The sequence below is a fragment of the Trachemys scripta genome, chromosome 11 (assembly GCF_013100865.1).
Source record: "Trachemys scripta elegans isolate TJP31775 chromosome 11, CAS_Tse_1.0, whole genome shotgun sequence".
Lineage (NCBI taxonomy): Eukaryota > Metazoa > Chordata > Testudines > Emydidae > Trachemys > Trachemys scripta.
The window spans coordinates 1,146,261-1,171,138 of NC_048308.1; the positions used below are offsets into that span (position 1 = coordinate 1,146,261).

General features: G+C 42.8%; 1 protein-coding gene across 2 annotated transcripts in view; it reads left to right on the forward strand.

Annotated features, from left to right (window-relative positions):
• The window catches only part of USP37 (ubiquitin specific peptidase 37), a 71,104-nt gene that overhangs the window by 15,498 nt on the left and 30,728 nt on the right, over window positions 1-24,878 (forward strand). For both annotated transcript variants that reach the window (XR_004647741.1, XM_034786425.1), the window contains exons 5-17: window positions 1,037-1,218; window positions 1,580-1,654; window positions 2,465-2,562; window positions 8,310-8,394; window positions 9,750-9,911; window positions 11,264-11,395; window positions 12,847-12,970; window positions 13,973-14,178; window positions 15,322-15,439; window positions 16,697-16,776; window positions 19,851-20,015; window positions 22,219-22,284; window positions 24,107-24,257. Coding sequence is in view for 1 of the 2 variants with exons in the window: in XM_034786425.1 (XP_034642316.1) it covers window positions 1,037-1,218; window positions 1,580-1,654; window positions 2,465-2,562; window positions 8,310-8,394; window positions 9,750-9,911; window positions 11,264-11,395; window positions 12,847-12,970; window positions 13,973-14,178; window positions 15,322-15,439; window positions 16,697-16,776; window positions 19,851-20,015; window positions 22,219-22,284; window positions 24,107-24,257 (1,644 nt within the window). In the remaining variant the exon portion in view is untranslated. The remainder of the gene's footprint in view (window positions 1-1,036; window positions 1,219-1,579; window positions 1,655-2,464; window positions 2,563-8,309; window positions 8,395-9,749; window positions 9,912-11,263; window positions 11,396-12,846; window positions 12,971-13,972; window positions 14,179-15,321; window positions 15,440-16,696; window positions 16,777-19,850; window positions 20,016-22,218; window positions 22,285-24,106; window positions 24,258-24,878) is intronic.

Genomic DNA, 24,878 nt, shown 5'->3' on the forward strand with positions numbered 1-24,878 from the left:
CCTTGCATTGCGTCACTAGTCAAACAGGGCGGGGTGATAACTCCCCCCTGCCCAACTGGGCCATCACTGAGACAGTGACTAATTTCTTCTCCAAATCCATAAAGCATACTTTCAGTGTAAATCCATTATTCCTTAAATACTACCCATACATACATCTCACAAAGATGAATCTTGACATGTTACAAGCTTTCTGTGCTTTATATGTAACTCTTTATGGATAAATATCCTGTAAAATGTGTTTGGTGTAATGAGTTTGTCAGGTTGGAGGTGAGAGTTGTTAGCAAAGAACAGAGGACCCTTTGCCATGGTGCCTCGATCCGTCACTTTACTGTAAGTTTCACTCTGTAGTCAAAGGCTTTCAGTTGCATAACAATTCTGTGAAAGTACCAAATCAATCCTTTTATTGCAACCTGAAGCGGAAGTTGTTTTAAAATTATTCCAAACAAATTTTCAGTGCTGCTTAAAGCGTCTTAAAATAAAAACTAATGCTGTGTACAGCCTGGTTAGCCCCTCTAATTCAGTCCTCAAGCCTGAAACCTACCAATATTACTTAGAATTAGCCAACTATGTCAACTCTTTCCATGGCATTACATTTGTTTTTGTTCATTTTGGTCAAAAGCAACAGGACACTGTTCTTAAAAATATCTGTCTTAATGTTATTGCACTTTATTTTATAGCACCCAAAGGTGTAGTAGGTGCATCTCAGAAGACCTAAGACATGGTCTGTATCTGAAAGAATTTGGTGTGCTGTAGAAACAACATCAATGATGCTGATAGTGTGGGAGGGGAAGAAGGATAAAGTTTGCATGGATACTCCATTTATGCATTACCACAATCTGGTGGTTTTACAATGGCTTTTCACATATGCCAACTTTACTCCATCTGTGCAACATTAAACTCTACTGTCCTTAAACTTTGCATTTCCCTGTTTTCAGATACTGCATTTGTGGGAGAGACATTGAAATGCCAATTTGGAATAACAGTAAAGTCATTTTCATTTTTGATTAGTGTGGATTTCCCCTGCTGGATTTTGCAGGTTCCTTCCAAAAGAGTGACTGTGGAGGGAAAGGAAGAAAATCCATTTCGGAAGGGGCTGGGCAGCCCAAGTAGAGCATCTGTTAAGACTTCCCCAGGAAGTGGAACTCCTAGCAACAGGGTTAACATTTCAGTGTCTCCCACTTCATCAACTCCTCACAGAACGGGCTTACTAGAAAACCGGTATGAATCAAGCTCCTTCAATATGCTGTTATCAAAATTTAGCACTATACAAATGTGTAATCTTAACAATTTACTGTACGTATAAGCCCTTTCGGTTCATTTTTATGATTTTTTGGTATTGCTTTGAAAACAGTGTTAACAATCACATTTCCAGCTCATGGCTGGTCCATGAGCTCTGGGAACAACCTAAAAGAGCTGTGTGTGCAAAATTCGTTGTATTTTATATTTTAAACTTGAAAATTGTGAAAGGTTAGCAGGAAGTACAGAGAGCACATGAGGCATGCGTGGTGGAGGAAGAGGTTTGTCTTTGTCCTTCTGAATTAATGATTGCTTAAAATTATTTATTCTTGTGCTATGTTAGTGAAAAGAGGAAAAGAACACAGCCCTCTGGTTCAGAGATGAATGAAGATTATCCCAAAGAGAATGATTCTTCAACGTAAGTTACTACTGATCTTTATAGGTTCTGAAGCAAATTCCTCCTGCATGTGCCCACCTACTCTTAAAATATGAGTCTTGTTGAAAAGAATACACAGATCTTTCTCTGTCAAAATAACATTGTAATATGTGTTTGGAAAGGGTTAAGGACTAGGGAGTGAGGTATAGCCCTATATAGGTATGTTAATTCTGCAGTAGTATGTTATCTACAGACAATGTGTTTGCCTTGTAAGTTAGCACTAACCGAACACATCTTCTATAATGGTGTTGGATGCTAAATAAATATGTGGGATATTCACCTTTTGGTGGTAATTTGCACTTGTTTTGCCAGAAGTTGTCTTATTGGGTTTGAGTTTTGACTTGTAAGAGGTCAAAGCACAAAGGAGGATGGTATTTAATACAGCAGAGATATGTAGGCAGTGTGTTTGAAGTGATAGTGAGAAGGCCTATTTAATGAATTACACCTCTACCCCGATATAACATGAATTTGGACATAACGCGGTAAAGCAGCGCTCGGGGGGGGGGGGGGGGGGGGGGGGGGCCGTGCACTCCGTCAGATCAAAGCAAGTTTGATATAACACGGTTTCACCTATAACACAGTAAGATTTTTTGGCTCCCGAGGACAGCGTTATATGGGGTAGAGGTGTAGTTGGCTAAATTTGTTTGCTGATGAGGTGTACATATTTCGTAGTTAATTATAACAAAGGCCAATATGAATTAAATATCTAAAAAAATTTAAAGTGTAAACATTAACCAGGAAAAAACTGTACTTCACATAACTGCTCTGACTTCAGCTCCCATTTATCTGTAGCAATAACAAAGCTGTGACTGATCCGGCATGGAAGTTTTTAAATAGTAGCAGAGAGAAACAGCTGAATCTGAAACAGACAGAGGAGAACAGGACATCAGGTAAATATTCATTTTATATCCTTTTCTCTGGCCTCGAAAAAAGTGCGGTCTTACTCCACTCATAACTATTAAGAAAGCTGCTGCAAAAATAGTTTTCCTAGCCTGTCGCTTTGATCATGTCAGCCATCTCTTTGAAGTCCTTTGAAGGCTCCCCCCTCTATTACATCAAACATAAGCTACTTGTATTCTCTTTCAAGGCCCTTCACAGCCTATCATAAGAATGGCCAGACTGGGTCAGACCAAAGGTCTATCTGGCCCAGTATCCTGTCTGCTAACAGTGGCTAATGCCAGGCGCCTCAGAGGGAATGAACAGAACAGGCAATCATTAAGTGATTCATACCCTGTCGCCCACTCCCATCTTCTGGCAAACAGAGGCTAGGGACACCATCCCTGCCCATCCTAGCTAATAGCCATTGATGGCCCTGTCCTACGTGAACTTATGTGGTTCTTTTTTGAACCCTGTTGTAGTCTTGGCCTTCACAACATCCTCTGGCAAGGAGTTCCACAGGTTGACAGGGCGCTGTGTGAAAAAATACTTCCTTTTGTTTGTTTTAAACCTGCTGCTTATTTCATTTGGTGACCCCTAGTTCTTGTGTTAGGAGGAGGAGTAGTAAATAACACTTCCTTATTTACTTTCTCTACACCAGTCATGATTTTATAGACCTCTATCATATCCCCCCTTAGTCGTCTTTTTCAAGCTGAAAAGTCCCAGTCTTATTAATCTCTCCTCATATGGAAGCCGTTCCATATCCCTAATCATTTTTGTTGCCCTTTTCTAAATGTTTTCCAATTCCAATATATCTTGTTTGAGAGGGGGCAACCACATCTGCATGCAGTATTCAAGATATTGCCTACCATGGATTTATATAGAGGCAATATGATATTTTCTGTCTTAGTATCTATCCCTTTCTTAATGATTCTCAACATTGTTAGCTTTTTTGACTGCCACTGCATATGGAGTGGATGTTTTCAGAGAACTATCCATACTTCGCATTTATCAGCATTGAATTTCATCTGCCATTTTGTTGCCCAGTCACCCAATTATGTGAGATGCCTTTGTAGCTCTTAACAGTCTGTTTGGATTTAAGTATCTTGAGTAGTTTTGTTTCATCTGCAGATTTTGCTACCTCACTGTTTATCCCTTTTTCCAGATCATTTATGAGTATGTTGAAAAGGACTGGTCCCAGTATACACTCCTGCAAGACACCGCTATTTATCCCTCTCCATTCTGAAAACAGATAATTTATTCCTACTCTTTGTGTACTGTCTTTTAACCAGTTACCAATCCATGAGAGGACCTTCCCTCTTATCCCATGACTGCTTATTTCGCTTAAGAGCCTTTGGTGAGGGACCTTGTCAAAGGCTTTCTGAAGATCTAAGTACACTATATCCACTTGATCCCCCTTGTTCACATGCTTGTTGACCCTCCTCAAAGAATTCTAGTAGATTGGTGAGGCATGATCTCCCTTTACAAAAACAATGTTGACTTTCCCCCAAGAAATTATGTTCATCTATGTGTCTGACAATTTTGTTCTTTACTATAGTTTCAACCAGTTTGCCCGATACTGAAGTCAGGCTTACAGGCCCAACCTTACCTATCATCTCTCGTTCACTATTGAGTTCTCAACTTCGATTGGCCCTTAATACCAGCCTCCATCGGTCACTTATTGAATTTTCAAACAAGCACCTTTTTGCTTTCTTCCACGTTACCCCTCATTCTTGGGAGGAGCTACCCATGAACATCTGCCGCACACATTCATTACTCTCCTTCAAATCCCTCCCTAGCTTTCGTTTGCCATGATGCCTACGAAAAACTTGGCAATGTTTAGGGCACTGGTATGCTGGGACCACTATTTATTTCAGTGTTCTTCACTGCAAGGCCTGTAAGCCAGTGGTGGCTCCCATGGACCCTAAGTGTGGCTCCCTGTCGATCGCTCTCTCTGGCAGCGCAGTGGGGCTGTAGCTAAGGCAGGCTCCCTGCCACTCCTGGAAGTGGTCAGTATGCCCCCGCGAGGAAAGTGGGGGAACAGAGGTCTCAGCGTGTTGTTCCTGCCTGCAAGCACCACCCCCACAGCTCCCATTGGTCGGGAACAGGGAACTGTGGCCAATGGGAGTTGCGGGGGTGGTGCTTGCAGAGAGGGGCAGCCCCCAGAGCCAGGTGGGCCGCAGGGGCGCATTGGCCCCTTCCAAGAGTGGCATGGGATTGGGGCTCCCCGAAGTAAGTGCTGCCACTTCAATGGGCAGGTTCTGAATAGCTCTTCCGCCACTGAACCTGTAGCCTCCCAGAGCCAGCCCCCAATAACCCCTCCTGCACCCCAAGCCCTTTCCCCAGCCCTGAGCCCCCTCCCAGAGCCAGCCCTCCATACCCCTTCCTGCACTCCAAGTAATATTACCAATAACGGTAATATTACTATATCGACCAACAAAGAACTCAGTATGTTCAACCGCCTGTGTCGGGTTGATGTGGCTCTCACATTGACGGTTTTTTGCCAAAGTGGCCCCCTCTTCAAAAAATAATGAAGAGCACTGATCTATTTTTTTGACGAATATTCTCAGGGAATGTCTTCACTACGGAGCTAAATTGGCACTGCTGCAATTGATGCAGCGGCATCGATTTAGCACGTCTGGTGAAGATGTGCTAAATCGATGGCAGAGCGCTCGATTTCTATACTCCACCTTCCTGAGAAGTGTAAGGTAAGTCAGCGGGAGAGCATCTCCCATTGACACAGCGTAGTGTAGACACCGTGGTAAGTGGATCTAGCTACGTCGACTTCAGTAGCGTAGCTTAGATCGATTTACCGCGGTAGTGTAGACCAGGCCTCATTGATTCCTAGTGCTATCCACCTGTTGTTTCTTGTCTTGTACTTAGACTGGAAGGTCTTTGGGGGCAAGAATGGTCTTTTAGTCTGTCTGTACAACACCTAACACAATGGGCTCCTGGTCCATGACTAGGGCTCTAAGGCTTTATGGTAATACAAATTATTATTATTATTATTAATGAAATCATAGAAATGTAGGGCTGGGAGGGGACCTTGAGAGGTCATAATAAATAGTCCTGCCAAGTCAAGATAGGTAAGTGGCAGGCACGGACTCTAATGCAATTCTTTTCTTAGAATCATGGATGTGTAGGACTGTGGATGGACTTCAGTAGGTCATCTAATCCAGTCCCCTGCACTCAAGGCATGACTAAGTAATAACTAGCCCATTCCTGACAGGTGTTTGTCTAATCTGTTCTTAAAAAAAAACTTCTGGCGACAGAGATTTCACAACCTCGCTAGGCAATTTGTTCAGTGCCTGACTACCCTGACAGTTGGGAAGTTTTTCCCTTGCTGCAATTTAAGCCCATTGCTTCTTGTCCTATCCTCAGAGGTTAGTGAGAACAATTTTTCACCCTCCTCCTTGTAACAACATTTTATGTACTTGAAAACTGTTAGGTCCTCCTCCCCCCAGTCTTCTCTTCTGCAGACTAAACAAACCCAATTTTTTCAATCTTTCCTCATAGGCCATGTTTTCTAGACCTTTCATGATTTTTGTTCCTCTTCCTCTGGCCTTTCTCCAATTTGTCCATATCTTTCCTGAAAGGTGGTGCTCAGAATTGGACACAATACTCCGGTTGAGACCTTATCAGTGTGGAATAGAGTGAAAAAATTACTACTTCTGTCTTGCTTACAACACTCCTGTTGACACATCCCAGAATGCTATTTACTTTTTTTTGCAACAGCGTTACACTGTTGACTCATATTTAGCTTGTGATCCACTATAACCCCAGATCCCTTTCCGCAGTACTCCTTCCTAGGCCGTCACTGCCCATTTTGTATGTGTGCAACTGATGGTTCCTGCCTAAGTGGAGTACAGCAGCCCAGAATAGGGATAACTGGCCAAGACTTGTCAGAGCGGGAACGTCCTTTTTTGAGGAAAATCGCCTTGCCCTAGTTGCAGAAAAACACCAGAAAAGAAAGGAAAGACAACTGTCGTGGCCCAACCCTGTCTTCTCACACCACCTGCAATGTCTGCCAACAAGCCTGTGGCTCAAGGGTCGGACTCCTCAGTCACCAAAGAACCCATGAAAAATAAAACCTGTGAAAGAGATCATCCTTGAGGGATTGCCGATGACTTTGAATTTCATCCTGTTTGCTTCAGGCCATTTCTCCAGTTTGCCCAGATCATTTTGAATTTAAATCCTGTTCTCCAAAGCACTTGCAACCCCTCCCAGCTTGGCATCATCCGCAAACTTTATAAGTGTCCTCTCAGTGCCATTATCTAAATCATTTATGAAGATGTTGAACAGAACAGTACCAATCCAGTACCAATCCCTGCAGGACCCCACTAGATATGTCTTTCCAGCTTGACTGTGAGACACTGATAACTACTCTCTGGGTATGCACTCACATTATAGTAGCTTCATCTAGGCTGTATTTCCCTAGTTTGTCTATGAGGAAGTTATGCGGGACAGTCTCAAAAACCTTACTAAAGTCAAGATATTCCACATCTACTGCTTCCCCTGTATCCATAAGGCTTGTTACCCCGTCAAAGAAAGCTATTAGGTTGCTTTGACATCATTTGTTCTTAAGTAATCCATGCGGACTGTTACTTATCTTATTATCGTCTAGGTATTTGCAAATTGATTACTTGATCATTTGCTCCATTATCTTTCTGGATACTGAAGTTAAACTGACTGGTCTGTAATTCCTCTGGTTGTCCTTATTTCTCTTTTTATAGATTGGTTCTCTATTTGCCCATCTTAATGATTATCTTAGAAAACTCATGGAATGGCTCAGATATCTCCTCAGTCAGCTCCTTGACTATTCGAGGATATAATTTATTGTAATTCTAAACATTGAGCACCTTGTTCCCAAAGGGGAATGTAATCTAGATTCTGTCTTTGTGACAGAATCTGCACATTGGCTGGTGCAGATTTAAAAATGCGAATACACTTTATTTTGGTATAACTCAGACTACAATTATTTTGCTAGTCAAACAAGTAAGGTTGATGCTGAACTAATAAGTGAAGTCTTTAAAAAAGATTTTAAAAGGACTTCAGAATTAGAAACACAAGTTCTCTGTTTATCTGCAAGTACAGGTGGCAGCAGTAAACTTCCTTCAGGCTGTACAGTTGGCCTGAACTCTGCATCTTCCATCCCAAAGCCAGGATGAAAGTGAACAATAATTCTCTGTCCACTTAATAGACGTGCTTGAATCTTGTGAAGTTATGGTTTTACATGGCAACATTTATAATTTGAATCAATGGGGTGTCAGAATACATCTCATTTGAAATACTTCATGTTTTGCCCACAAATGTACATTAATTTACTATGAAATGGAGAATAGGAAAAGAAACTTAATTTTCAGTACAAGGTATTTGTTTTGAATTTTGTGTACACAGCATTGGAAATCATAGCTAAGAAGGGTTTGCGTGTATGTATTTTTCATGTTTGAACTACTGACAAATACACATTCCATTGTTTCAGTTGTTGGTTCCACATTTTAACAGCCTTTTTCAAATAAGCAAATCAGAATTTCAGGGTGGAGGTATCAAGCCAGCCTTTAGCTTATATGAAAAAACTACATGCACTTAGTATTTAGAGCCAGTACTTTCTTCATTACACAACTCTGAAAAAAAATGACTTGTTGAAAAGGTTTTTAAATCCTTTACATATTCAGTATAGTCATTTACCATCCTCAAGTACAGTATACATAGCTGAGCTAGCTGGAATACATGACAAATGTTTTTTCTATTGCTCTTCAAGGGGTTTTGCCTCTACAATCATCCTCCTTTTATGGTAGCAGGTCCACATCAAAGGACTACTCCACTGGCAATTCCAACCTGGACAGGTAGGCATGACTCTGTAGTGTTCTCTCTACAGGACAAAGAGCTGTTTTTCAGGAATTTAGGCATTTGATTTTTTGTGTGTTTTTACCAAATGGTATGCATATTTTATTCATGAAAACAAGTGCATTTCATTTTTCTGACATAAATAATGCAGGATTGCTGAAACTCTAGTTTTGTACTAGACTTGAGTTGTCCTGTGTCCTATATGCACGTCGGGCTAGATGGACTTCCTAAAAATATCTTAATTTGCATGTTGTAAGATTTCCTCAAGAAAAGCCTGGGTTGTATTAAAGTTATATACAACCTACCTCTCTGTTGAGAAGCTCTGCTGTTGAAGGGAGCTTTGCTGGTGCTGGGTATCGGAGTCACTGTGTCAGTGAAGATCAGAGCCCCACATTCAGTTCTATGGGCTTGATTGTTTCACACCATGTTACTTGAGGGATTTGGAAGAATCTGGGATCAAAACCAAACTCTGCAAGGAAAAGAGTGGATGGTTTAATGGTCTGTGTCACATTTAAAATATCTAAACTCTAGAATCCCAGGTTCAAATCCCAGTGAGATTGAATCAGCCTTCACCCTTCCCAGGTAGATAAACGGTCGTTATTTTTATAAGTAGTACCTGTATTCCAGTAGTGCCAGATTGGGGCCACATTGTTCTAGGCAGGCACCAGAGAGGTACAGTCCTTGCCCCAAATAGTTTCATATTAGACCAGACAAAGGGTAGGGAGAGAGGAAATATTATCCATATTCTAGAGATGAGGAACTGAGGTATTGAGATTAAATGACTTGTCCAGGGTTCACAGGGAAAGTTAATGGCAGAGCCATAAATTCAAACTAGATCTCCTGAGTTGTGGTCTAGTCATGCCTTAATCATAAGACCATCCTTCCCAGAGTTTACTGTGTGGGGATTTGTCCAGCGGTATTTTAAAAACCAAAGACTTGTCTGCTGTGGGGTGTGGTGGGTGTTCTGGACCAGTGTTTCCCCTTCCCAGATGTAGCCCACTATTTTGCAATGCAGTGTGCACCAGTTGTCTGCCTGGCTGCTACACTTCATTACAAAGGCGGCACCATTTTATTAGTGAAGTGATTCCTTTATGTGAGTCCTGTTTTGAGATTCTTCAAGACATAATCTAATAAAGGTAGAATAGGACAGCCTTGTCTCCCGCAACTCAATCCCATTTAAATTGCCATGAGTAAATAGGCAGCACCTTGGCATGTGCAATGGATAAGGCTGATATGATTGTCATTTTTGTCATGGGCTATAACTGGTGTCTTTGCTACTGTCTTGAAAGAACAGTGCAGTCAAAAACTTACATTTTATTGCTCCCCCCCCCCTTTTTTTTTTCGCGCACTGTAGGTCTAGCATATCAAGTCAGACACCCTCAGCCAAAAGAAGCCTGGGGTTTCTCTCTCAGCCAGCCCCACTCTCTGTTAAAAAAATGAGATCTAATCAAGACTACACAGGATGGAACAAACCTCGAGTGCCCCTTTCCAGCCACCCACAGCAACAGCTACAAGGGTAAGTTGAGCTACTTTGATATCCGACTTTTTTCCCGTCATCTGAATTTGAGCAGACTGAAGTGTACTAATTACATAGAAATGAATTCAAGACCTGGTTCTGAAATGAGTGAGAATTTTGCCTGAGGCTACATCTACACTACAGGGGGGAGTCGATTTAAGATACGCAAATTCAGCTACGTGAATAGCGTAGCTGAATTCAACGTATCGCAGCCGACTTACCCCGCTGTGAGGACCGTGGCAAAATCAACCTCCGCGGATTCCTGTCGACGGCGCTAACTCCCACCTCCGCTGGTGGAGTAAGAGCGTCGATTAGGGGATTGATTGTCGCATCCCGTAGGGACCCGATAAATCGATCCCCGAGAGGTCGATTTCTACCCGCCGATTCAGGCGGGTAATGTAGACCTAGCCTGAGTAAGGAGCCCTTTTCCCAATTTGGGAAAAGAAAATTGTTCGTTAAAATGCTAACCTGAGAACTTAGTAGTTGATATAGAGAATCCAACAAACTTGTGAAAGGAATAAGCTTGTTTGAAAATTATTCTCTGTACCAAATGAGCAATCACAGTATTTTTATATTTAGATTGTAGAACTACCCATAGATGCTTTCCAGGTATACAAGATGACTAATGGGTTGCCAGCTTTCCGGCTGGGGGTGCAGGTTCTGGGGTGGGGCCGGGAATGAGGTGTTTGGAGTGCGGGAGGGGGCTCAGAGCTGTGGCAGGAGGTTGGGGTGCGGAGGGTGGTTAGGGCTCCAGCTGGGGGTGTGGGCTCTGGGATGGGGCCAGGGATGAGGGGTTTGGAGAGCAGGGGGTTCGGGTGCAGGAGCGGGTACGGGGTCCCGGCAGCGGTTACTGTGGTTCTGAGAAAGTGGGCGGCAGGTCCCTGCAGCCCCTAGGCGCATGGGCAGCCAGGGAGGCTCCGTGTGCTGCCCTCATGCCCACAGACGCCGCCCCCACAGCTCCCATTGGTCGCAATTCCCAGCCAATGGGAGCTGCGGAGCTGACACTAAGGTTGGGGGCAGCGCCACGGAGCCTCCCTAGCTGCCCATGCGCCTAAGGGTCTCAGGGATCTGGCGGCCACTTCCAGGAGTTGCGTGGAGCTAGGGCAGGCATGGAGCCTACCTTAGCCCCAGGCCCTGCTGTACCGCCGACTGGATTTTTCACGGCCCAGTCGACAGTGCCGACCAGAGCTTCCAGGGTCGCTTTTCGACCAGGTGTTCCCGTCGGAAACTGGATGCCTGGCAACCCTACTAATGGTCTAGGAGGGAGGAGCTATGTTGGAGCAGTTGGGATGGAGAACAGCAAACGCCTCAATAGGTCAATGTTCAATAATATCCTTTGTTGTTCTTTTCAGATTTTCAAACTTGGGAAATACCTGCTACATGAATGCCATTTTACAGTCCTTGTTTTCAATTCAGTCGTTTGCTAATGATTTGCTTAAGCAGGGTATCCCTTGGAAAAAAATTCCACTCAATGCACTTATCAGGTAAACTTCATTTGCTTGGGTGCCCCATCGCATATTCCCATGTTCTGGCAAACAGAGGCTAGGGACACCATCCCTGCCCATCCTGGCTAATAGCCATTGATGGACCTATCCTCCATGAACTTACTTGGTTCTTTTTTGAACCCTGTTATAGTCTTGGCCTTCACAACATCCTCCGACAAAGAGTTCCACAGGTTGACAGTGCACTGTGTGAAAAAAATCCTTGCTTTTGTTTGTTTTAAACCTGCTGCCTATTAATTTCATTTGGTGACACCTAGTTCTTGTGTTATGAGAAGGAGTAAATAACACTTCCTTATTTATTTTCTCCACACCTGTCATGATTTTATAGACCTCAATCATATCCTCCCCATCATCTCTTTTCCAAGCTGAAAAGTCCCAGTCTTATTAATCTCTCCTCATACGGAAGCCGTTCCATACCCAGAAATTCCTGTTTTACTCTATTTGCAAACTGGACCTTGGGGTGAATTTGTAGGACATGATGCTTGAGTATAGGCATGTAGGAGTTGGTTGTGCCTTGAACCCTAGCTGCAATGTAAAATTAGGAAATTGGAAACAGTTCTTGCTGTCTCTGAAAATCCATCATAATTTGGGAATTTATAAGTGTATTGAGGGACAGATTTTGGAAACATAAAGTAGGGTGCATAGGAATTGCCATAGTGTGTCAAATCAGTGGTCTATCTAACCCAATATCTTCTCTGACATTGGCAGAACCAGCTGTTTCAGAAGAAAGTACAAGCAAATCCATAAGACAAATATGAAAGAACTTCCCAATAGTGGAAGCATCTTCCTAGTCGCAGTCAGTTAATGGTTGGCTTGTGCCCTAGCACATAAGGGTTTATATGTTATACACTTTTTTATTCTACTTTATGTAACTGTAGAGGTTTATTGTCCATAAAGACATCTGAGCTTTTAATATTACTAAGCTTTTGGCTCGTCTCAGGCAATGAATTACACACTGTGTTTTACACAGCACATGAGTTATGTGCTGTGTAAAACTCTCTCTCCTCTTATCAGTTTTAATTGTGTTGCCTTTCAAATTTCACTGACTTGCAGCTGGGTGGAGTGTAATTTACAAAAGTGTTTATTGGCCATAAGAATTAAGGTTAATTATTTATCTGTTTATTTTAATGGGATGTTATTTCATAAGATATTGTACATAACACATTTTGTTATGTGCGCTTTACATTGGAGGAATTTTTAAGTGCAGAGTCCCACTGAAATGATGGCATCAGGAGTTAAGTTTTAAAACACTTGGAATCTAAGGGGGTGGGACAGTTTGTGAAGTGTTGTACAAGTTGAATCCCTCTGCCTCATCCCCTAATGGAAAACAGACTTGGCAAATGTTTGTAGAGAGACATTTTCAGATTTTACACTACCTACCATAAGATTTGGAAAGCCAGCCAACCAATCTTTCACTGCATTAATTTCTCCAGACGCTTTGCCCATCTGCTTGCTAAAAAGGATGTTTGCAGCCCTGAGGTCAAAAAAGAGCTGCTCAAGAAAGTGAAAAGTGCCATTTCAGCTACTGCAGAGAGATTCTCGGGTTACATGCAGAATGTAAGTGCTCTCTCTTGTACAAACTGCCCCTGTGCTTCGTGCACTAGCTCGGCAGTAGGCTGGTTGACTTGGTCTGTGCCCATTGGAGTCAAGTTGATCCTGATGGAGCTGTGAAGCAGGTTGAGCACTCACCGCTGCAGCGCCTCCTGCTGGTCGTCCAGGAATTAGCTTGATTCCAGCACTCTGAGTACCCCCTGCAGGCCTGTCTCTCTCCTTCCTCAAGCCCCCGTGTCCCTCCCGGACCCTGGTGCCCGTTACCTTGGGGTTCTGCCCACAGCAGTACCCCCACACTCTGGGTCTCCCCTCCCAGAGGAACCCCAAACCCCATGTCCACCTTGCCTCAGTGGCTACTGCCAGTCATCATCTAGCCCCCGCCCCCTGGGGCAGATTGCAATCTGTAATGGTCACTCATCACTGGCAAGGGGGTTGTACCAGCTGCTTCTGCTTATCCCGGGCTGCCCCTCTGCAGCCCCAGTACCCTCTTAGGTCTTAACAAGGCCTCCACCTGGGGAGCTGCCAGGCTGGAGCTCCCCAGCTCCTCTTGGCCTTCCCCAGCACTGCTCTGCTACTGGTACCCGGTGCTCCCAGGCAGCCAGGTCCTTTCTACTCCAAGTCTGGAGTGAGACTCACTGTCTCCTGCCTCACAGCCCCTCTTATCAGGGCCAGTTACCTGCGGCCAGCTACTCAGCCAGCCTCCCTCAGCTGCTCTTAATCCCTGTTCTAATCGGGTCCCAGCCACAGCCCTCTCCAAGGGCTGCTTTTAACCCTGGCTCTCCTGGAGTGGGGCAGCCGCACCCCTACAGCTGTTAGTTGAATGGATGGCTATTGTCAGTTTTGTGGTTATAACAGAACGTTCATGTGATCCTATATAAGACAATTGCATTCAGAGTTAGTCTGTGTGTTTTATCTATCCATCCACCCACCCACACACGTACAGTAGAGAGATTGAAAGCAGGACATGCAGAGAGTCATTCTAATCTAAAGAATTTACACCGTTTCTAGGATGCACACGAGTTTTTGAGCCAGTGTTTGGATCAGCTGAAGGAGGACATGGAAAAGTTAAACAAAACTTGGAAGAGTGAGCCAGTGTCTGGTGAAGATAACTCGCCAGGACGGGCCTCTGAGGACATCTCAGCCACGAAAGTTTACACTTGTCCAGTTATCACTAATTTAGAGTTCGAGGTTCAACATTCTATCATATGTAAAATGTAAGTATTTTTGAGAGAGACAATACTTTTGAAGTCTAAGAAGTAAAAGTTCTGCAGATGGGAGGAAAGTATTTTCATATTCTGTGATCTCATTCATCCACAGACCAACTGCCACATGTAGTACTAAGCAGTTTCTTTCTTTTCCTACATATGATGTAAGCAGAAATGAAAACTTTCCAAATGCTTAAAACTGTCTGCACAGGAAGATTAAGTGTAGTCACAGTGTAAACCCTCACACCACACTGCTCTTTACTGTAACACATTCGCCGAGCAGCCTGCTAGTTTTTTAATATGTTTGCAAAAGAGGACTTAGTTTCGGTGTAGGTGGTTTTTTTTTTTTTGCTTTCCCATCCATGCCCACTAGACAAGATTAGTGCTTTACATCAGGAAAGGGCTTGTTCCCAGAAGTGGGCAGGCCACATTTCCTCTGTCATTCTCCCAGTGGTTTCTTCCAGGGAATGGCAGCTTTCTGTGGCTCCATAAGGAGCTATGCCAGTGGAGGCTACACAAGGATGTGCTGAGTAAGCACATCTACCTGCTCATTCACCTCTATGGCCAGTGCCGCATATGTTTGGTACTGTGCTGGTGTTAATCATGTCATCATTCTAGACAACTGTTGTTGATATCTGTGTCTCATATTGTGCCCTTAAAAGTTGTATGATACTACTTGGGTCCAGTTTTTATATCCTGAAATGAAATTAAGGTTTTTAAAGGTGTGCAAATATTAGTATTTCATTTTTTTTAAAAATCAGATTTCCTTTTGATCCCTCATGATGTTGGGCTGACTCCTTTCCTCCTGAGAGGGTTGATGCAGATTGGAGGGCTTTCAGCTATACCACCAGGCCTGTTGCCTTTCCCATATGACAGATCCCTTGACCACTCCAAAGTACTTCTTAGCGTTCGGGTTCATGTTTGCTCTCAAACTATTACTCACAGGAAATCTTTCTTTAAATCATGAAAATACCAAACCCAAGTCCCAAAATTAAAGCGCAAGTTCAGTCAGTGAGAGACTTTATCATCTTGATGAGTTAAAATGGGCTCGGTATGTCCACATGCGTAAAGTTACTGTGAAATAAACCATATAAACTATGATGATTTCCCAGCATGCATATAGGCAAAATCACATGTGCTTTTTTATTGTAGGTGTGGTGAAACAGTCACTAAACGAGAACAGTTTAATGATCTTTCCATTGATCTTCCCCGAAGAAAGAAATTACTTCCTTCGCGATCCATCCAGGATTCCCTTGATCTCTTTTTCAGGGTACATAATGCTTATTTATTACTATTCATTCATTCATTCATTCATCCTTCTCTGTCTCTCTCACACACACACGTCACATCAATATATATTAAGAGTAACAGAATTCGGTTTTGTATAGATACAAACTGATACAATGCTCCTGGGATGTACATGTTTTACTGTTTCTTAAATAGGGAGATTGAGGCGCAGAAGAATTATGTAAATCCTAGAGAAGAGTCCACCTCAGATGGGATTAGAACTCAGAAATTATTGGTTCTCAATCCTGTGCTAGGGTGGTTGGACAACTAGTCTCTCTCTTTAAATCAGAACAGAGGCCATATATATCTGTTTAATTAAAAAATAAATGTTGTATTTGAAATATCTAGATGCATACACAGTAAATAGACCTCCAACATGAGCTTGTTCAAAACTGGAGATAAATATTTCCTGTACAATTCACAGTATTGCATTTTGTTAGGAGTCCCCTGTGAAATCAAACTGATCAGTAGTAAAAAATTTTAATCCGTGAAATCTGCCATGGTCCCTTTTATATACATTGGTCTTCATTTTATTTTGATACACTGATTGGAAACACGGACTTATCCTTTCTAAGGCTGAACAATAAGCTCATTGCTTATGCTTGAGGTACAGACTTCCATCCTTAGTAGAAGAGTAGTGGCGTGGTTTGACCGCTGGCTTACAGAAATGAATTATATAAACAGTGGGCAATGTCTAAATATTGCTGTTGTATGCATACTTCTCGCGCAATGCTTTTCATCTCTAGCTTCTCTGCTTGGAAATTCTGTTTAACTGTGATACATCAGTAATGATCTCAGAGGCAGAGGGCCTTTCAGGAGAAAAAAATAGGAGCTTTGGACTAGGGATATGGAGAATTAAATGTTGTCCAGTAAGGGCTATGAAAAGCTACGTGGTAGGTGTTTCTGAGAGGAAAAGCTACAGGTCTTGCAAAACTACTGTCCTCTCATTTTGAGTACTAATGTTTCTTTACCCTTTCTATTTTCTAGCTCTATGTATCAGATTTGCAAAAAGCGATTTCTCCCTAACTAATTCCACCTGTCTTAACTGACAGACTTTCAGTTGTAAGCTTATTTCTTGTTCTCTTATCTGATTCATGTTTTGGTATGTCATGTTGAAATGATAAGTCAATTAAGAAATAGATGAGTGCCCTCATCAGAGAAACACTGGACTGAAAAAGGCCATCTGCTTTCAATAAATATCTGGTTGAGTCATCCTTATATTTTGCTTTGTCTTTCATAGGCAGAGGAGATTGAGTATTCCTGTGAGAAGTGTAATGGAAAGTCTGCTGTTGTTACACACAAATTCAATAGGCTCCCCAGGTAAGGGTAAAATCCTACTCTGGTGCTTTCCCATGTCATAAAAGCGGATAAAAGTGTTGGTGCGTAGGACAGCCTGGCAGAGCAGAGCTAGAGGATGAAGAGTAAAATGGTAGATATAATTAGAGGATTGTACGCGTCATTGCTTCTATATGCAGAGCTCATTGTACACACCGGGGAGTCTGACATTCCTCCATTCCCTCCCCACCCCCCAGCTTCTTGTGGGCCACCATTCCATCTCCCTCTGCTTCAGGACTCCCTGCAACCCCTCTCCCTTACCCTCTCCTTTATTTCCATAGCATCCAAAGCCAGGAGCTCTGTATGCCCTTGTTCACCCCTTCCGCTACATGCCTGGGTCTCTGTGTGTCCCTATATCATTGTGCCCCATTCTTCTCCCCAGAGCCAGGGGCTCTGAATCATCTCCCCCCCGCCCCCGTCATTCCTCCCCTCCACCACATGCCTGCGGTGCTGTGCTCCAATGTCTCCCTCCCCCATTCTCCTCCCCATGCCTGTGGCTCTGTGCATTCCTCCTGCCCCCCATTATTTATTTTCTTTCTGTCTGGGGTACAGTGTACACTGGGGACTATATTGGCATAGCTGCAGTGCCTGAGCTGTGCTTTCATAACCCCGTAGTGTTAGACACAGCTACGCCAACAATAGCTACAGAAGCATTCTTCCCTCAACCTAGCTTTGTCTGACACTAGGGGAGTTAGGTTGCACAGTTGCATCGCTCAGGGATGCGGATTTTTCACACGCCTGAGCAATGTAGCCGTGTTGAGCTAAATGTTAAGTGTAGGCCAGGCCTGGGAGATAAGTCATTCATGTTATCAACAGTTTAAACTCATTTGGGAGGGAGGGCAAAGCTGAGATAGGCAGTGGGGTGAGAATTATGCTGGAACTTGTTAATGGCTGCCATCAATTCTTTGATCTACAGATTTGGTAGACCTGGTTGAAGCTGATACGTGTGCTAGCCAGATACCTGGAGCTCCATGCATTCCCCACTTTCCCCTTCCGGTTTTCCGATTTTTCTCTAAAATCAATAGGATTCCGTCCACTGATGCCTAAAACATTCCCTGAAACTTTGGAATAGATCAAATGTGGCGTTCAAAAGTTACCACATTATATCCAGACTGACAGAGAAATGCCATTGAGTTCAATGTAGGACCTCACTTTGCGTGGCCAACCATCCCTTTTACCTTGGTGCTTGCTGTCTTTCTGTGTCACAGTGAGCATAGTGGGCTGCAAGGAAGCGTACAGAGAGGTGTCTCCCCTATATACCTTTCCCTCCGGAAAGTCAGAGCTTGGCACTTTCTCCTACTAAGGATCAGATCTTTCCTGTTTTCAAAGGGAGGTTTACAGCTGCCAGCTTTGTCCTAAAGAAAGAGCAGAATATCTGGGTGGTAGCTGAGACTAGACAGGCTGATATCATTAGAAATACACAGTACTCTTGAAGCAGTACTGATTGTGTGCTTGGTACTTTTAATCACATAGATGGAATCATTTCATAAATTGTAAGCTCTTTGGGGTAGGGATCATCTTGTCATGGTGTCAGTTTTACAGAACCTAGCATAATGGAGCGCAGGGTCCCTAATTTGGACCCTTTGGTGATACCATAATTCAGGTAATACCATGTGGTCCCTGCCCAGTCTAAATAGACACAAAATGTAGTACAAGAGGGAAGGCTCACCGCACAGTGAATATTTGTAAGGTTGGTGGTAGTTTCATGAACAAAAGTATTAGAAGTTAGCTAAAGCTTATGACTAATAAAAACACCCCTGTGCCCAGTTTGTGTTAGTGATTGCTCTTCCTCCTTTAGGATGCTTGATTTTCAAGGCCAAACAGTCTAAGGTCATGTCTACACTTACCAGTAGATCGGCACTGCTACAATCAGTGCAGCAGGGGTCAATTTAGTGGATCGGGTGAAGACCCGTTAGATCAATGGAAAGTGCTCTCCCATCGACTCCGGTACTCTAGCTCCCTGAGAAGAGTAATGTAAGTCAGTGGGAGAGCGTGTCCCATTGATACAGCCCTGTATAGACACTGCGCATTCCTACAGTGATTCAAAACAATGACAAGAGTGGCCACTTGACTTAAGGGGATTATGGGACGTTTCCGGAGGCTGATCGGAGCGCAGTAATGCTACATCTTGTCCACACTGACGCCTGTAGCCAAGGCGCAGCAAACGTTAGTCCTCTCGCCGAGGTGGAGTACCAGGAGCGTTCTAGCTGCGGAGTCAGAGTGCTCTACGTGCCTTGCCAGTGTGGACGGGGAGTGAGCTAGGGCACCCAGGGCTGTTTTAATGCGCTGTAATTCGCAAGTGTAGCCAAGCTCTTAGGTCGACTTACCAAAGTAGTATAGACAAGGCCTAAGTCTTGACCACTCCTGTTGTTCAACATGTACGTTAAGTCAGTAGGGGATATCTCGAGGGAATATGCTGATGACACTGGTCTATGATCATTATACTTGGCTCTGTTTCCTCTTTGGAAGCAATCAGTTATTTCCTAGCTCTCTCGTTAGATGGCAGAAATAAGGACCTGAATAAAAGCCGGTTGGCGTAAGCTCATCCTGGACAAGAACAAAATGATGCTGATTGAATCAGGAAGTCTCTTGAGTTGACAAAGTCTGACTGCTTCAACAGAGCAGGATGTCTGCCTATTGTTAAAATGGTCTGCAACTTTGGGGTCTTGCTAGATAGAAGCAGTAACCAGAACTGTCTCCTGAGAGGATCAGGCTGAGAGCATGTGCTTTTCATTATGAACTAGCAGCCAGTAAATACCCAAATTAAATTCAGGGGACTGTTTACTATCTACAGACCCCTAAGTGTCCTAGCTCCCAGAATCCTGCAGGACCACATCTCCTCAAGCTCACCACACAACTAACTGTTAATGCAATCAAACATCTCTTGTCAGAAAGCCAAGAGGTGGAAAACTTTTTTTTCTAAAAATAAAATGTACTTGAAACTGAGGTGACTATTTTGTGGGTAGGGCAAGGTGGGTTTTGAATGTGTTTATTTACTGGCTAGTGTCTTTGGCTTTGAACTTAATGCAGTTATTTCTGCCCTGCCTCCTATCTTTCAGGGTCCTGATTCTTCATCTGAAACGATACAGCTTCAATGTGGCACTGTCTCTGAATCACAAAGTTGGGCAGCAGGTGGTTATACCAAGATATTTGACCCTGTTATCTCACTGTACAGAAAGCACTCGGCCCCCGCTTACTCTGGGATGGAGTGCGCATTCTGCAGTGTAAGTGTCAAGAGCAGAATTTATCACAGTTACCTATTCATGGGTATTAAGTTCATGTATATGGCATATGAGAGGAGATGGTATCAAATGTTACACATCAGATCTACTCTACAGAGAGTCAAATCAATAAAAGAGATTTAAAAATTGCTCCTACCCTCTCAAAGGTCATTGTGATTCCCTTTACGAAATTAAAAGCCAAGTCTTTTGTCTGCTGCATTAATCCATAATGATACCAATATGAGACGATGTGTGGGGAAGGAGAATTACATCTCATGATGTAAGAGTGGCGGAAGCTCCTTTGCTTTGAGATGTTTAAAACTAGACAGGACAATATCTAGAGAACACTCTGTAAGGAACAACCCTGCCTTAACCCCTGGGGTATGGACTGGTAGAATTTACCAAGGGAAGTTCCCTGTGAGTCCATAATTCAGCTTTATTTCCAGTACAAGTACTAGAATGATTGAGCTTTCATTTCATATTTGGTGCACCATGATAGCTCTTCATACCCTTCCCCTGCTGATCTTCCCCTGCACCCTTTGCTGTGCTGACCTGTCCATTAATTTATAGGTTTTTCTGTGGTGCTCATCACCACAGTATCTAGTACCTCACACAGTGAATTTGTCCTCGCAACAGCCCTATGAAGTAAGGAAGGCATTACTTAAGAATGGCTATACTTGGTCAGACCTCACAGTCCATCTAGCTCAGTATCCCATCTCTGACAGTGGCCAGGACCAGATGCTTCAGAAGGAATGAACAGAACAGGGCAGTCTTTAGTGATCCATCCCCTGTTGTCCAGTCCCAGTTTCTGGCAGTCGGAGCATGGGGTTGTGTGCCTGACCGTCTGGGCTAATAGCCACTGTTGGATCTATTCTCCAGGAACTTATCTCATTCTTTTTTGAACCCAGTTATTCTTTTGGCCTTCACAACATCCCATGGCAATGTGTTCCACAGACTGACAGTTCATTGCATGGAGAAGTCCTTCCTTTAAACCTGCTGCCTATTAATTTATTTGGGTGACCTCTAGTTCTTGTGTTATGTGAAGGGGTAAATTACACTTCCCTATTCACTTTCTCCATACACCAGTCATTATTGTATAGACTTCTATCATGTTCCCCCTTAGTTGTCTCTTTTTTAAGCTGAACAGTCCCCATCTTTTTAATCTTTCCTCATATGGAAGCTGGTCCATACCCTAATAATTTTCGTTGCCCTTCTCAGTACCTTTTCCAATTCTAATATATCAGTTTTGAGATGGGGTGACCAGAATTGCACGCAGCTTTCCAAGTGTGGACGTACCGTGGCCTCTCATTTTTACAGATGGTAGACTGAGGCACAGAGTATCATGCCCAGGCTCACATAGGCAGTCTGGCAGACCAAGGAACAAAACCAAGATCTCTTGTGTTCCGGTCCAGTGCCCTAACCACAATAGCATACCGAGTTAGGATGTATCTGGCATGTTCAGCAGGATGGCACACGTGTTCTTCGTGCTTAGTATTGACTAAGGTTTTTCAACCGTATATTTTTGTAATTGAAAACTTTACTTCTGTAAAGAAAGAAAGGAGAAAAACCCTTTAAAGGGTCAGATTTTTAGTGGTTTGTAATAGGACCTGAATGTTCTCAGTCTTAATCTATCCTCCTGGCTAGCAATAGGGGGTGACATGTGGTGAACTGGATGCAGCAGTCTTGGGTTTGGAGAGGAAGTGGGCTGTGTGGATTGGAAGGGATTGCTACAACAGCAGCCAGCTGGTGGGTGTGGGGGAATTGAGGGATCCAAGGTGAGGGTCAGGTGGATCAGAAAGCTTGTGTGACAGTTGTTTTGGTGAAAACGTGGGCCAGGTAGGAGCCAGTAAAGCCACCAGGGCAGGTTGTGGGAGAGCAGGTCATGAGTTGGCAGTAGGAGCTGGAAAGATGGTAGAAAAAGGAATGAGTTGCAGTCCTGACATGAGTGCTGCAAGCTTTTAATCTCAAAGCTGTCCTAGGGTGTGCCACTAAGAGGTTAATCAAGTTGAAAGGGTTAATTATTTTTATGAACAGCTTTTGTATATTCATAGCATAAAATTCTTACTCTAAATCTCTGTGATTAACAAATACAAACAGGCTTTCTCCTTATTTTTTGCCCACGGGCTAGCATGTAGTAGCAGATGAGTTAAATGCACATTTTTTTCAGAATATAACTGTGGCAATAAATACTTTGCTCTGTTTATAGTTCTCGACCATTGAAAGCCTCCCAAATGGTGAATTCCTGTACTGTGAGCACTTCCACACCTTGTAGGTAAGTTGTAATTCTGAAATTTCCTTGATTTGGGGGAGTTCTCTGAAGAACTTTTGAGCATTTAAATAAGTCTTGCCTTTCTCCCACCTTTGTCTTCCTTTTCCATTTTTACTCCTTGTTTTTTGTGTTTTTGAATTATTGTCTCTACACTGTTTTTCATGCTCCAGAGTTGTCTTGAAATTGCACCTCCAATGGCATAAATATTAAGGACACTTTTAGTGTTCACACAGCCCAAATGACATCTTTCAGCATTTCTCTTATAAGCCTGTTTTCTGAGGTTTAGAATTATAACACCAACTAGATTTTTTTTCAGTATTAAAACCTACAATAGCAAGGAAAACTGAACTGAGTTCGTATGGACTCTGATAGTTCCACAGCTCTTAAGAACTGGTTGTAACCACAACTGCAAGAAGCTCGTTTTAAGTTGTTTACCAGAGAAGCAAAACAGTCTCTTATTCCAAGAGCTAGCTCTTTTCTCTGTCCTTATGTTTGGCGCACCAACGTTGGCTCTAGAAGAGAGTCATTTAATCCTAGGGTTTATTTGTGGGGGTTAGAGGAATGTTGTTCCTACACTTCGTTCTGAGAGGCCAGCTCTTGAGAAACAGTGATAAATGTAATGTAGTGTTGGATAACTTTACTCTGCATAAAAGTGAAGACACTGGAGGATGCATGTAGAGAGGTTCTCAACCAGGGGTACACGTACCCTTAGGGGTACGCAGAGGTCTTCCACAAAGTACATCAGCTCATCTAGATATTTGCCTAGTTTTACAACAGTCTACATAAAAAGCACTAGTGAAGTCAGTACAAACGAAAATTTCATACAATGGCTGGTTTATACTGCTCTATATACTATACACTGAAATTAAGTCCAATATTTATATTCCAATTGATTTATTTTATAATTATATGGTAAAAATGAGAAAGTAAGCAATTTGTCAGTAGCAGTGTGCTGTGACACTTTCGTAGTTTTATGTCTGATTTTATAAGCAAGTAGTTTTTTAGTGAGGTGAAACTTGGGGGTACGCAAGACAAATCAGCCTCCTGAAGGGGGGACAGTATCTGGAAAGATTGAGAGCCACTGTCTTAACCTATACACAGTGCTTTTATTTTTCACCTTCCTGAGCCCTCCTTGCTTTTGGTTTTAAGCAACACCTGCAAAAGGCCAAATGGAAAACTGAAAAATATTACACATGTGAAATGTTGTCCTGCCAACACTATTTAGCGTCTTTATGATCTATGCAACTTGGTTTCAGAGAATAATTATAGTGTTTAAATAAATTTCCCAAGTTAAACAGCATATAATAATGAGTTCTCTATACTAATGGAGTCCACTTAGGGAAATGTTCACAGAACGTTGTCCATGCACTGTAAATACCTAAACACAGAAGTGCAGGGAAGTTCTTTTAATGAATACCTGGTAAAGGAATGCAGTAACTTTCAATGCACCAATAGGTAAGCTAGGATAGAAAATTGATCTGCTAAGTAAATAGATTTTAAATATGGCAAACTGGAGTCTCTTAACAGAGGGGTAGCTGTGTTAGTCTGAATCTATAAAAAGCAACAGAGGGTCCTGTGGCACCTTTAAGACTAACAGAAGTATTGGCGCATAAGCTTTCGTGGGTGAATGCCCACTTGCTTGCGTCTGATGAAGTGAATGCCCACTTGCTTGCGTCTGATGAAGTGGGCGTTCACCCACGAAAGCTTATGCTCCAATGGAGTCTCTTCTAAACCTGCATAACCTGTTATACCCAAATTTCCTTTTTTAACAGTTTAACAGGTTTCTACAGTGCTAGGAAATTATAGTTGTATTTTTAATTTTCAGAAAGTATACATTCAAATCAAAGAGCTCCGTGGCACTCTATGTGGATTCAGATAGTGAGGATGAGCCATTGAAACGCTCTGTTGCTCACAGTCAAAGATTGTGTGATGTACAGAGCAGAGAACAACAGCAACAGCAAGAAGAACCTGAAAAGGTAAAAGATTCTTTCCTTTCTGTAGGACTTACAATACATGTGCATTTTCTGTTATTGAGAGGGGAAAACATACCCTTTCAAACCTAAAAAATCCCTTCCATGTTTGTGTCTGGGCTGTCAGAGTCTATCAGCCTGTGAATAAAACAGATGTAAATACGAGATTGGTTCATAATTAGCACAATTATGCTGAAGGGGAATGCTTTGCCAGGCCATCTGATTGACCTCTCTATATGTGTTGGCTTGGGATCCCATTGGCAGCCGAGGTAATTGTATTAGCACTGCACTGAAGTCTTTAGCTCAAGTGTGTCAGCTGCACAACAGTTTTACTATTCAATCCTTAGAGGATATTTAAATTGCCTTGTCTTGAAGCTGCTCACTGGCTGAAATAGGATGAAAGTCAGTCACTGGTAATAATTATCCAGTAAAATTCTTTGTTTAAATCCGGGGGCCAGGATATGCATTGAGAATGGGGGGAAAAAAATAATAATGTACAATTGGAATGAGTTTGTGGACCCCCAAATTAAGTGTTTTGCACTCTGGCCCTCTTAGCTGATTGAAAAGTGAAGCTGGCAGTCTCTGGTGATAAGTGCTTAGAAATGTTTAGAGACCTAGTTTCTGATA